Here is a 12,912-nt window from a genome sequence, read left to right as displayed (position 1 = left end):
TATGAAGAGTAGTAAAGAGAAGAACAATCCGCTGCAATGTGGCCTGGTTTTATTGCATAGCACGGAAAGGGAACAGCAAAAAGCAGTTCAATCCATGCTGTGTGTCACAGTTCACAAGTTAAGTTGATGGCTGTTAGCAGCATTTATTTGTTTGGCACAGTGAGTAAGCAGACTGCTCTCAGGCATTAGCACCATGCACACGCACACGTGCCTCTCACCCTCACAACCAATCAGGAAGAGTCAAAAAAGCAAAAGAGGCAAGAGAAAGCAACCACACTCAGGTGAGCGGAGAATATTTTTTATAAAAAACAAAAACAAACTCCAGTTCCAGTTTGGTCCAGTTACAAAACAGCAGAGAAAAAACAGGTGCTCTGAAGCGGTCCCTCCAGTCTTGCTGTCAAACTGTACTGCACATCCTGTTACAGCCTAAACAAAAACCTTAATCTCTTTGGCCCGTGAACCCGAGATGCAGCAGTTGATGCCGTCAGTGATTACGTTCACTATAGGGAAGTATATCATTTGTGCTCCCCTCCACTCCAACTCCGTTGCTAAAAATAGGCCAGCCCTACGTTCACCTTAGCAAATACACATGCGCACACACACATCCAGGCTCACACTGACTACTACAGTGGAGAATAGAGTGCAGTCGTGTGGAGAGGGTGGAATGGGGGTGGAGGGGTGTAGTGGGTGGCAAGGGGAAAGTGTATTTTGAGGTATTAGCAGAACAGGATGAGCATGTGGGGATAGATGTGATGGAAGGAGATGGGATAAAAGGAAGATGAAGTACTTTGAAGAGCTCGAGAAAGGGCAGACGTAAAATATTTGAGGAGAAAAAGACAGACGATAAAAGAAAGCGTAGCTTAAATGATGAAATTAGAAGAGGAGAAGGTGGGGATGAGGGATCTCCGATATCCTTCCTTCCTACCGAGCCAACTTCCCTCCCACGCTTGCAGCAGTGAGCCCTGTGACTTTCAAAGAAGGCATTAATAATGCATTCGAAGGCTCACTTTATGCTATTGTAAACATGGCAGGATAGGTGTCATGCTGGTGTAGTAAATGGGCACACATCTGACACCCAAATAAATTCACAGAATAAAAGCCGGCTGGAAACTTAGCTGAATCTAAACGGTCTAACATTCTGCAATGCCCTCATTTTCCTGAGGTGTAATTAGACCAATCAGGTCGGTCTCCCGAGCAGGTGCTGGCGGTCTTAAATGGTTTCAAATGAACCTTTCTGATAGGCCTGAGTAGCTTATCCATGATAACATAATACAGGCTTATCAAAGGTTGGGCACTGCAGAGATAAAGTGAGCCTGAACCAGTTTGATATAAAGAACCGATGTCAGGGTTGCTTACATCATGGCACAGATAAGTGGTATGAGGCCCTGGGCTACGGTGAAGACTCAGGCTCGGGATGAGAAAAACTAAACAACATCAATCATCTGGTGTCATACCAAAAAGTGATTTCTAGCATTTGCCAAAAAATGACTGCCTGTAATTAAACTGTTGTAAATTGACTTGTTGATCTTTAATCTGTCAATCATATTTCAAAAATGAATGACATCAAGTCATTTTAATCCAGAAAGAATATTCCTGTCACAAACTAGAGGTTTTTCGGCACAACATTTACAACGGAGAAGCTAGCTGAACTCTCCTGTTAAGCTAGTTATGTTGAGGGTTGAGATATTCTCTTTAAAAACATAATTACTATAAGTATGTTCTTTTTCAATTCAGTAAAAACATCATAATTAACTTTTTGCAGTGTGATATTTGTTTTGAGTGTGCTATAGAAGGACTTCTTGCTGTCTGTCCCGACCTTGGTAAAATTAAAGTACTTAGTTTTGTTTTAAAAGGAAATTACATTCATAATGATATTTCTTATCTCTTACTGAGAGGTCTGCTCCGACACAGTGAAAGGAAATATATTTCATTAAGCAGTGTAAAATCTCTCCAAAATACAAACTAAGCTACAGCTGGACAGAAAAAAAAAGATGGACATCACCCATTGGTTCAAGTTCCAGCAATGAAGAGTTATCATTTTGTACAATGGCATTTTTGGATTTTGGGAACTAGAATGCTGTTAGTGTGATTAAAATAATATTTGCCTAATAATTGCATAGAAAAATACTCTTAAAGAGACCAACACCACAAACATGGTTTGCAAGTCCAGTTCAGGGGCTCGTATTAGCTGAGGAGATGCCTAGCTTAAAGCTGAAACAGCATCCACCTGTCAGTCAAAGGAGACGCATCAGTTACAGTGAGTCCTAATAAACTGGTGAAACAATTGGGGGGGTGGGGGAGCACAGCAATACAACTGTTGTGACCAAAACATGTTTTGATACCAAAAAGATTGACTTCTGCTGTTGGGCAATTTAATAAGAGAATTTACTAGAATGGACTCATTTTGGAGCAATCCTCAAGTGGCCATTACAGAAACTGTTTTTGGCACTTCCACCTTGGCTTCATTTTCAGCCTTGGAGATTGCTGCTTGAACATAACAATCAGAACAATCAAAAGACACAATCAAACCAAAATAATGCAATCCTCCTGACACAAGAGTCACAGTCGTCAAACAGAATTTCAAAATTCTGTGAAGTGACTTCACTGCAGCTGAGGGCCAGAGGTAATCTGGTTATAAACATTAGACTCTCCATATCCGTAGTTCATTTAGGTGGTAAAGATTCACTGTGTGGTCGTTAAAAACCCAGCTAAGGAAGCAAGCAGAAACATGGCAATAACAAAACCTATTGACATTTCTCTGAAATTAGAGATATTAAAGTAGTGGGAACAATGACAGCACAAAAAGAGGAAATACAATGAGAGAACTGTGCTCTGAAAGGCAATGTGTTCCCTCTGATGCATTACACATTGAAATTAAGCAGCCTTTGATGTCTCAAAGTCAGGACATTCACATGCATGCAAAGTAAGAAAAAAAAAAAAAAGTTGACTCATGACATGACTAACTCAAAGGAACTAGAACGAATAGTGTACAACCACACTCCAGAAGCAGCCTCAAATTCTCAATAATTACTAACAGCAACATTTTTCTCTTACCTCCCGGCAGAAGCTGACTATGTTCTCCCAAAGCTCCTTTGCCTCGCCCTCATCATTCCGTCGTCGCGCCTCTACATGCATGCTCTCCCTTCTCTTCAGAGGTTTAACCACCTTGCGAAGGGTGAGGTACTGCTGGGGTGTGTGGCATGCTGCGCAGTTCTTGGCTTTGATATCATTGAGCAGCGTGCATGCTGGACAGCTCCACTGTCCTACCTTCTCCTGGAGGCTAGATGAGGTGGAGGACGAAGAAGAACCAGAGGAGGCAACGGCAGAAGAGGATGAAGGAAAGCCCCGGGCCTGTTTACGTATTTTATGACCTGAGGATGATGAAGAAGAGGAAGGTGTGCAGGAGCAAGATGCAGTACCAGGCCCCACTGGGAGGCCACAATGTGTACAGCAGCGGGGTAGAGGCACCTGCTGCTCCTGGAAGCCATGCAGCTTTGAAGAACCACAAGCTGAGCACTTGGGAGCACCTGTAGGGTTGCGCAGGGTGCACTTAGAGCAGGCCCATGTGCTAAAGTCCGGGCTCGAGGGGCTTGCTGGGGTAAAACGTACGGTTTCACAGCCTACTAGGTCGATGAGGTCAGCACCACCCCTTGACGATCTGCAGGTCTCGCACTTCGCTGAGCTGCCTTGGTTGGCCACGGAGCAGCTAGGGCACTTCCAGGTAGAGGCTGATGTGGAAGCAACAGGTAGGTGGGGCGTCAGTGGGTGGTGCTGAGACTCTTCTTCCTCCAAGATACTGAGGCGCTTGCTGGGGTAAGAAGGTTCCTGGGGCTGGGCGTGCTTGGGCTTAGCTGGCCTCTGTGGGCCAGGTTGGGGTGGCACACTGGCAGCTGAAGGGGAAGTGGGGCTGGGAGTGTTGGTTCCTGGGTTCGGTGGGCGTCCCGGAGGCGGTACCTCTCGCCTGCTGCGAGGCACAGGATTGTTCTGGAGGGAGGAGAATGAAGTAAAGGTGGAGGCGAGGGCCTGTGAAGACACATGGGGAGCTTCTTGAGGATCACAGGGCGGGGCTGGGGGGGAGTCATCTGTTAGGTCAATCAGTAGCGGGGCCGAAGCGGCTGTGTGAACAGGAAAGCCCAATACTGGCGTGCGCACCTCAGGCACTACCAGCGCTTCTGGGGGGATTTTAGGCAGAGACAGTTTTCTAGGCCCACCACAGGCTGAGCATGAAAGCGCCACAGGGGTGTTGTGAAGTGTGCACCGAGGACAAGCCCAGCCCGCCTGCTGACCCTCCTGACCACCCACCTCTCCATTGCTCTCAGACCGCCGAAACACTTCCTCCTTAGCTGGATGCTGTCCATGGGGCTCAAGTAGCACTGTGGGGGTGATCGTGGGTGTTGGGGGCTCAGTGGGAGCAGAAGGGAGACCATTGGCAGTGGCAGCTATGGTGGTCGTAGGAGGTGTGTGAGTGGCGGGTGATGGACCAAAGCCACAGACCGAGCAGGCTCCAGATCCCTGCGGGTTATTGAGGGTACAGCGGGGACAGGTCCAGCGGTGTTCCTCAGTGCTGCTGAGGCGCAGGATCTGGTTGAGGTCGGGTTTCTGGCGTGGCGCCTCACAGATAGAACAGCGAGGTGCTGCACCGGCATTTAAGAAAGTACAGCGCCCACATGACCACTCACTGCCTTGCACCGCTGCTGCCATGGAGCCTGGAGAGTGAGAGTGGCTGGGAAAAAAAAGGAGAAAAAACAATGAGTCAGAACAGAATGAACCAAACAAATCAGTCAGTAATACATTTTGCCATATAAGTGCTTGGCAAAAATAGATGCATATTAACTATATTGCTGCATAAACGCGCAAGCTATTTCAGTCAAGCGAAGCTTAAAGTGTCAGCAGAGCAAGGGAGAAGAGAAGGAAACGTGACAAGATTTTTCTTATGGAAAAAGCCAGAGAATTCAGGGTGATCACGTAAAGGAAGAAAAGAGCAAACAGCAAAAACAACCCAGAAAACGCAAGACGAGGAGAGGCAGAAAGAAGTAGAATAGAAAAATACAGCGCAAGAGGGAAAGATTAGTCAGTGCAGGGGGGGAAAGGGGAAAAAAATCAAATCTCCCTCCTGGGGGCACTGAGGGCAGTAAATCCATACACAATGGCCACCTGATTAGAGCCAGGGAGACAGCGCACAGTGAGGAGGAGCGAGAAGAGAGGAGAGGAGGCTGCTATCGCCTCAGAATACTAGGACAGTGTTGCTTGAGTTTCCCTAACTGACACTCACTAAAACACAGGCGAGAGAGAGGAGGGGAAAAAAGAAAAAAAACAAAAACAAAACAAAACAGAGAACACACACACACACACACACACACACACACGCACACGCACACACAATCTTTTCCACTTCGGCTCTGAGTGGCACTGAGAGCGGCTCTCTCCCCTCTCAGTGAATGTTAATGCAGGGTAGATGGGAGCAACTTAAGGTCACGTCAATCTCTTGCCCAAATGAATCTCAAATGGATGAGTCTATTAATTCTCACAGCGCTTATGACTCAGGCATATTTTAAATGGCAAGTCATTCATGCCACTGGAGTTACAGCAAATTTAAAGCTCGCTACTATCCACATATCTTAAGAGGACTCAAACAGAGAAAACAGCACAGAAAGAAATCCATCTATTCGGGCCCCTCGGTTTCTTTCCACCTCTCGCAAACTAAAACCTAAAAAGGAGTCTGTTACTGTGGATTGACGTGTGTACAATCCTTTCTGAGTGCCTGCAGTTCAGTCAATCTGACTTATTGATAGAGGGTATATTAGGGGCTTGGAGGGAAGGCAGCACAGTCGGATACTTCCAACTGTGCAGCAGAGAGGGTTGGGGTGGGGGCGGATTGAAGAGGGACAGCCCCAAGGGACGGACACGGTTTCTATCTGGACAAACCCATAAATGTCAGTGTCACTCAGGCTGCTCATGTGTGAACACCAACAGAGAAGGTAATGTGGGGATTTTAGGATAGCTGAGGGGAAGGTGCCAAGAGCTAGGATACTTCAGTGTTTTTCACATTGACCCCAGCAGAGAACATGTTGCCCTCAAAGTCACTGAAGCTTGTTGATCTTCTGTGTGATATTTTGGTTGGAGAACTACATGTGCTGTGTTAAAAGATTTCGTTTAGGGCACGAGCCTGAAACCTTTACAATCAGAGCAGACATTTTTGTACTTCAGCTCTGCATTCCCATTGCAATAATGCATTTGTTGCTTTTTTTCATTTATAGACCAATGGTATTGGTCTTAAAAATATCGGTCAGGTTCTAATTGGGCAAATGAATCATAATTAAAAGTAATCTAAAACACCTGACAATTTATTAGCTTTAAAAATAGCCCAAATAAAAAAGGGAGAACTCCAGGTGCATATCAAGCAAACCAGGAAGACAGCTGCTCTACAGTCACAGGATTGCAAGCTCTAGGTTGGGGTAGGGGTTTGGCACTTAATTGTGACGCCAAACAAACACCACACCCACAGTGTGTAGCAGGTAGCAGTAAGTGTACTGGAAACAATGGTAACACAGGACAACCTTTAGCCAAAACATGAGAACCAATGACCTTAAACTCAGTAGTGCAATTGCTAAAGTCCCCACCAATGCACCCACAAAGTGGACTGGATAAATGACTGTCAAGGCAGGTGAAAAACAGACAAACAGCTGGGCATACAGAAGTTATAGTGAGATCTGAGACTCGATGTAAAACAAACTTTTTCTATAAAAGCATATTCTGATAATTCCTTGTTGCTGACACGGCAGTTTGGAGTGCCTGGGTCCTGCTCCTCTCCCCTGAAGTGCCATGTGTCACGGCCAGCCAACTGCCTTTAGTTCAACTTCATTAAACCTTTCAAATCAAGCGAATCCCCAGATCCCAGGGGGACCTCTTACAGACGACCTCTTGCTCCCAGCGCAATGTCTGTTCCTCTTGTCATCCCTTCTCCCAGAGGTAAAGAGGGAAATGACAAGCAGGAAGAAATGTGAACGTGTTACTTTAGTTGTCTCTTGAGTGTGTGGGTCCTCGCTGCTTGGTTGTATGCTTGCATGAATGCAGGCATCTAGTAGGGCTGGGCGATATGACCCAAAATTCATATCTCGATATTTTTTAGCTGGATGGCGATATAAGATATATATCTCGATTTTTTTTTTTTTTAAGCCATAAGTTAAGAACAAAAAGAGAGTTCTTAGTCACACTGTGTCCCAGATGTCACACGGGCACTTTTATTTACATACAGCGTAGATATTACTCAAAAATAAATTATCAGCATATATTAAATAATCATGGTCCATAAATAAAAGAAAACAATGTTGTTTTTGTGCATAACAAAAAGCTCACAATTGTGCAGTCAAAATGTAAACTAATAGAAGCTGAGCATAATAACAAAGAGACAGATTTCACAGCTGCACCACGTCTCTGAACAGGTGCCATTTGTGGTCCTTATACACACACACACACACAGTACGTATCACTCCGCGAGGCTCCTCCTCTGTAGCCGTAATTCTCCGACAATCCATCAAGCGGTGCAGCTCCGTAGCTTAGCAAAGTCATATTAAAACATTTTTTGACAGATTGCTGAGCGCTGTGTACCACATAAAATCGGTTCGCGGTCAGTAAGCACAACCAGAATTCATACATAAGGCGCACTGTCGATTTTTGAGAAAAGGAAAGGATTTTAGGCCGTGCAGCCCCTCTGGGCTGCATGTCGTTAGCGCGGTTAGCTCGCTAACACGTTGACGCCATCCAGCCCCACGCACGGTAACTCGCTAACGGAGATTTTCCGCTTTCATCTTGTCATTGCCTGCAGGTGAAGCTATGGGGGAGTTGTGTTCAGTGCAGGAGAGGCGAGGCCGAGTAACGTTGCGTAGAGACAAAAGTGGACGAAAGAGAGGCAAACCTGCGGCTCCACAAGTATAATTATAACGTAACATAGACTATATCGATATAAACGATATTGTCACATCTTATATCTCGTATGAAAATATATCGATATTTTTAAAAAACTCGATATATCGCCCAGCCCTAGCATCTAGCTATATTTATCCATAGATGCAGCACTGCTGCTAGTTTTATTGTCCACCTACATTTGTGTGTTTTCTCAGGATAGCAAAACTATAGAAGCAGAAGCAAATAGTAGCCTTTAGCACCCCTGAAGTCCACACTGTAAGGAGTAAATTCAGCCTTCTAATGATAAACAAAACATAGAACACACTTTTTCTTTAAAAGCACACAAACGCTTTTATCACTGCATTTATCTGCAATGTCTTCATGGCTGCTCTGCAATATTAAGTGCCCTTCTAGCCACTAACAAAAAAGGGGTGCCAATGAAGTAATGTTCATTGAGTAATAATATTAAGGACATAACTGACATTGTTCATCTAACCACAAAAAAAAGAAAAAAAGAAAATAAAGGTCTGTGGTGTGTCCTGAGACTACAGCCCTGTCTCCGCACCTTCAGCAGCTATGCTAAAAGTAGTTGAATTAAGTGGCAGCACTGTGCCAGCTGGGATGGCACATGTTTACATCATGTTTGGCTCTCTAAAGGTCTGCGTATCTGAGTGCCGCAAACATCAATGACGACAACAAGTGTCAACACCTCATGTTTGATGACAGATTCTACCCTGTGGACATTTATAACTGTCAGGCCTCTTTCATCTACAGCAAGAGAGCAAAGTTGCAGTGTCAGCCACGTGGAGAATTTGTCAAAGCAATTGATGTGGTTCTCACTGGAGCACAGGGATCACAGATTCATTATATTTCCATCTTTAGCTGACACCATGAAAGCTTTTTATTAAAGTGATCAGCCTCAAGGATTTTTTAAAATTATCTTATTGATACTAGTTATAAGCAGCGGTATTTACCTCTCACCCAGTACGGTGTGATGAACAACTATAACCTCTCAATTGGGGTTCTCAATGCATTTTGACTGTACTATGTGCACACCCAGTACAGTACTTTTCAAAAGTTTTGAGCTACCCTTCACTTATTGCATATTCAAACACACATGGAAATACTATATATAAATCAAAATCAGAGTTTGTACAATTCTAAGAAGCACCTTTATTCTTCAACCAAGTCTGAACTTTCTTAGTCAAGCTTTTGTTTTTTTTAGTAGTCTTCAGGAATAGTTCTCCAGACTTCTTGAAGGACAATCAAAGCTCTTCTTTGGATGTTTCTGCCTTTTGTTCTGTTCTCTGTCCAGATGATCCCTCACTGCTTCAATAATGCTGAAGTCTGGGCTCTGGGGAGGCCGATCCATGACTCATGTGTTTTTCCATCCAGGTATGATGTTATTGTACTGGTAGTTTGTTTGGGATCATGGTCAAGCTGTTGTCAATTGAGATACTTTCCCGATGGAAATTGAATTGTTGTTCAAAATCTGATAGTCCTTCAGTGTGTTCATAATTGAATCAGTTTTGACGGGATCCCCAACACCACTGGGTAAAATGCAGCCCCAAACCATGACAGAGCCTCCGCCATGTTGTACAAATAAGTGGAGACACTCACCAGTTGTACAAACTGACAATAATTTAAGCCAAATTTTCAAATCTTTATTTTTTAAAGGCCGGCTACCTTTTCTTTTGCCCACCACTTGTGCAGTTTCCCCAAATCATTTAAGGACACATTTTGTGGCACACAATTTCAGCTCTTTCAATAAACACCTTGTTGGTGCAAAAATACTATTACATGCCTATCAATTTGTGTTCTCTTTGGCTTTTTTGTACAGGTGACAAGAGACATTAAGAGTTTCAATATTAACAGGAACCTATAAAAAGTACTCCTGTAGCATTTGAGGACTTTCGATCAGAGGTCATGTTCAGAGCTGTTCAAACATAAATGAAACCAGGATTCCTGTAACTCTGCAATGTAAGAGGAAGAATGATTCACAGGCCTGGAGAACTACGGCTTAACCCATTTTTTTAAAACATTTAAATAAAGTCTGGCTGCTTGGAAACAAACTATATAAAGAATTGAGGGGTGGGTCAAGACTTGCACAGGACTATATGTACAATACATGCGTGCAGCAGAGGATGAAGTACTATAGCCTGTGATCCCTGGACCATACTTAAAAGGATGTTTTTAATGTACATGTTCCAGTCACTAACAAAAGTGTGCAGCACGCACACACATACACACAGACACATGCACACACCTTTTGTCCTTGGCCCTGTGCTCACTGGAGCTGGTCTAAAAGTGCCCACTTCAGCTCCTCTGTGTCGCAGACCTGGGCAGTCAGCCAGTAGTTTACACTGAAGAGGAAGAGAATAGAAGAGCACCCTCACCTCTAGAAAGCCTATCTTTCTGCAATGAGGCCCTCAATGAAGCCTGCTGCCCATAAAGTGGTTTCTCTGAAACTGGAATTTCACTTAAGTAAAAACATCTATAACCCTGCGGTGATTTCTCAACACTTCACTGGGTGTCAGACAATCAAAGTTTCAGCAGACTGTTATAAAGAGTACAAGTCTAAAATGTCTTAGTGGAAAATGAGCAAGTCTGTAATATTGCATAAAAAGAGTAAATTAACTTCCACAACTCAGGTGTCTACAAGGAAGTCTTCAGGGTTTAGATAAGAGTACCTACAAACAGCAAACATAGTCAAGATGATCAGTATCTACAGCACCCTGGATACAAGAGATGTCAGAAAGGCTTTAAGAAATGCTACAAAATCACTGATAACTGTGTCTAAGGCCACCTATGGCTCTGGCTACTTGGATTCATTATACATACTGAACTCTAATGCGAGATCAAACGAGGGGAATCTTGCCAGTCTCTCCCTGCCTCGCTGTGAGACATTTGGCCTTTGTGCGACAGTCATTAGCACTGCCTTTCCAAGGTTGGCCCCGAGCCCAGGGCCTGAGGGGAAGGTGTGGAATCGCCACTGGCCATTAGAGGCGCAGTGCTCCTGATTTACTCATTCAACACAAACATAAGCATGGCCACAAAAAAAAAAAGAAAAAAAAAAAAAGGATGTTATCAGCACAGAAACTGTGGCTGCTGTTGGTAGCCTAGCTCCTTAATGACTGACCACTTTAACATTTTAATTTTTGCATTTGTAGTACTCACCGTATTTGTCTTATAGTACAGTGTCAGTTCTTCTGTACAGTGCAGGCATTGTGATTTTTATTCTTATCTAAAAACGTGCCAAAAATGTCAGCTTCCCACAATTCAAGCATTTAACCTGCTGTCTAATAAATGAAGTCTGACACAGGACCGAGCAGAAATATAAAGCGAGTCAGTCAGCACTTCAGAGATATTAAATGACAGATGGCCTGTCAGTTACCGTAGCGCAAGTGTCATTCAGGCTCTATGACAGTTTGTCTAGCTGAGCTTGAAATTTTTTTGCAAAACACACATTTCCTCAAAGCCTTGACAACAAACATTAACTAACTACGCAGCAACTATACAGAATCCCATGACCTCAACATAATGTTTACTCAAAATTCTTGCTGCCTGCCTGAGTGCCAGCTGATACGTTTCTTATCATGTGCGTGTACTTGGGACATATATCTGAAAGGAACATACCGAGTCAGCTCTCTGGTATGAAAACATACTTGGCAGACAAAACGCAGACTCCAGCTGTAGGTTGGTGTCGGTACATTTGTGTGCAGCTTGTAGTGAAACACTGATCCAGTGAATATCAAATAGAGTTGGCTGCCTGCGAGCCAATTTGATTTTGTTAAAGTGAAGGAATTTTTCTATCAAATCTATCTAAGCTGAGCTCAGTTTCTGAATGAGGTGAAGCAAACTTGCTCCGCTGTGGGGTGCTCCTATTTAATAATGTATCCAAATGCATACACTGCTGGTTCGAGCCTGCCAGTACACCTTACACGCCTGTCTGACGGGAAGAATTGTAAATGTAGCTGCTGCTCTTACACAGCATGCAAGACAACAGAGAAACAGTGTGAGAAAAATCTTGCAAATTTAGTGTCTCACATTTAAATTCAGGTAGCACGAAGCAGCTGCCTAATTTAACATTTTCATACAATCGCTTTAATTTTCGGCACTTAATTACTCATTCACTTAAATCAGAGCATTTAACATCGTTAGGACTCGTTTTTGAAATTTTGCTTGCAATCAGTGAATTTCTACTTGTGCTTTTTCTACTTGATGTGTCCAAGTAGGAATTGCTGGCCTCTAACTTTGATCAACTGTGCTCAACTTCAAACTCAGCAGATTCGTTATCACTTTTTCAGGTATGTAAACTCTGGACTCTGACTCTTAAGGATGTGATTTCCAGGATGTGTGTGACCATGGACTGAATGAGTTTAGATATTAACAGGTCATCATAACCGAAGCGCCTGTAGCATTTACGTTCATGGTTGTTGCTCAAACATAAATAAAACCTGTTCCTGTAACTGTGCAGTATATGAGGAAGAGCAATGCAACACAAGTGACTAATAACAGACTAGTGTGCACTACTACAAAAAAAAAAAAAAAGAAAAGAAAATAATCTTTTTTTTTTTTTTTGACTGGAAATTAGAACCAAAAGCAGCACAGTGTGAGAGTGTTTGCATAATTTGTTTACTCTGGAATATAGTATTCCTGGGAAGACTAACTTTGTAGTGACAGCTCTAGCTCTGTGCATGCAAAGTAGCACCGCATGACCCATATCAGTGAGGATATTAGCCATTTGCTGATCCACTGGTATTGGCATTTATAAACGGCCAATAAATGAAAATTAAGAAATAAAAGAAGAGACTGAAAAAACACCCTTCAAAAATATTACGAGTGTTGACGATGCATAGCTTATCCACCAGGGGGCACTCTGCAACATCACAGTTGGCAACATGCCAGCTGAGTAGGGTCTGAGGCTAGACAAGTAAATAAATAACTTGACATGACAAATTTGTTTCTGGGATTGAAATTCTGATATTTTAAAATATCAGAATCAGT

At 43.4% G+C, this 12,912-nt stretch overlaps 1 protein-coding gene across 2 annotated transcripts in view; it reads right to left on the bottom strand.

Moving 5' to 3' along the window:
• The window catches only part of capn15 (calpain 15), a 46,353-nt gene that overhangs the window by 19,888 nt on the left and 13,553 nt on the right, over positions 1-12,912 (bottom strand). For both annotated transcript variants that reach the window (XM_085361315.1, XM_085361313.1), the window contains exon 2: positions 3,055-4,723. In XM_085361315.1, the coding sequence (XP_085217441.1) occupies positions 3,055-4,701 (1,647 nt within the window). In that variant the 5' untranslated portion in view covers positions 4,702-4,723. The remainder of the gene's footprint in view (positions 1-3,054; positions 4,724-12,912) is intronic.

This window comes from Diplotaxodon limnothrissa, linkage group LG8, assembly GCF_057381915.1.
Source record: "Diplotaxodon limnothrissa isolate DT_005_m linkage group LG8, D_limnothrissa_male_GT1.1, whole genome shotgun sequence".
Taxonomy (NCBI): domain Eukaryota; kingdom Metazoa; phylum Chordata; class Actinopteri; order Cichliformes; family Cichlidae; genus Diplotaxodon; species Diplotaxodon limnothrissa.
This window is presented reverse-complemented; position numbering and strand designations above follow the sequence as displayed.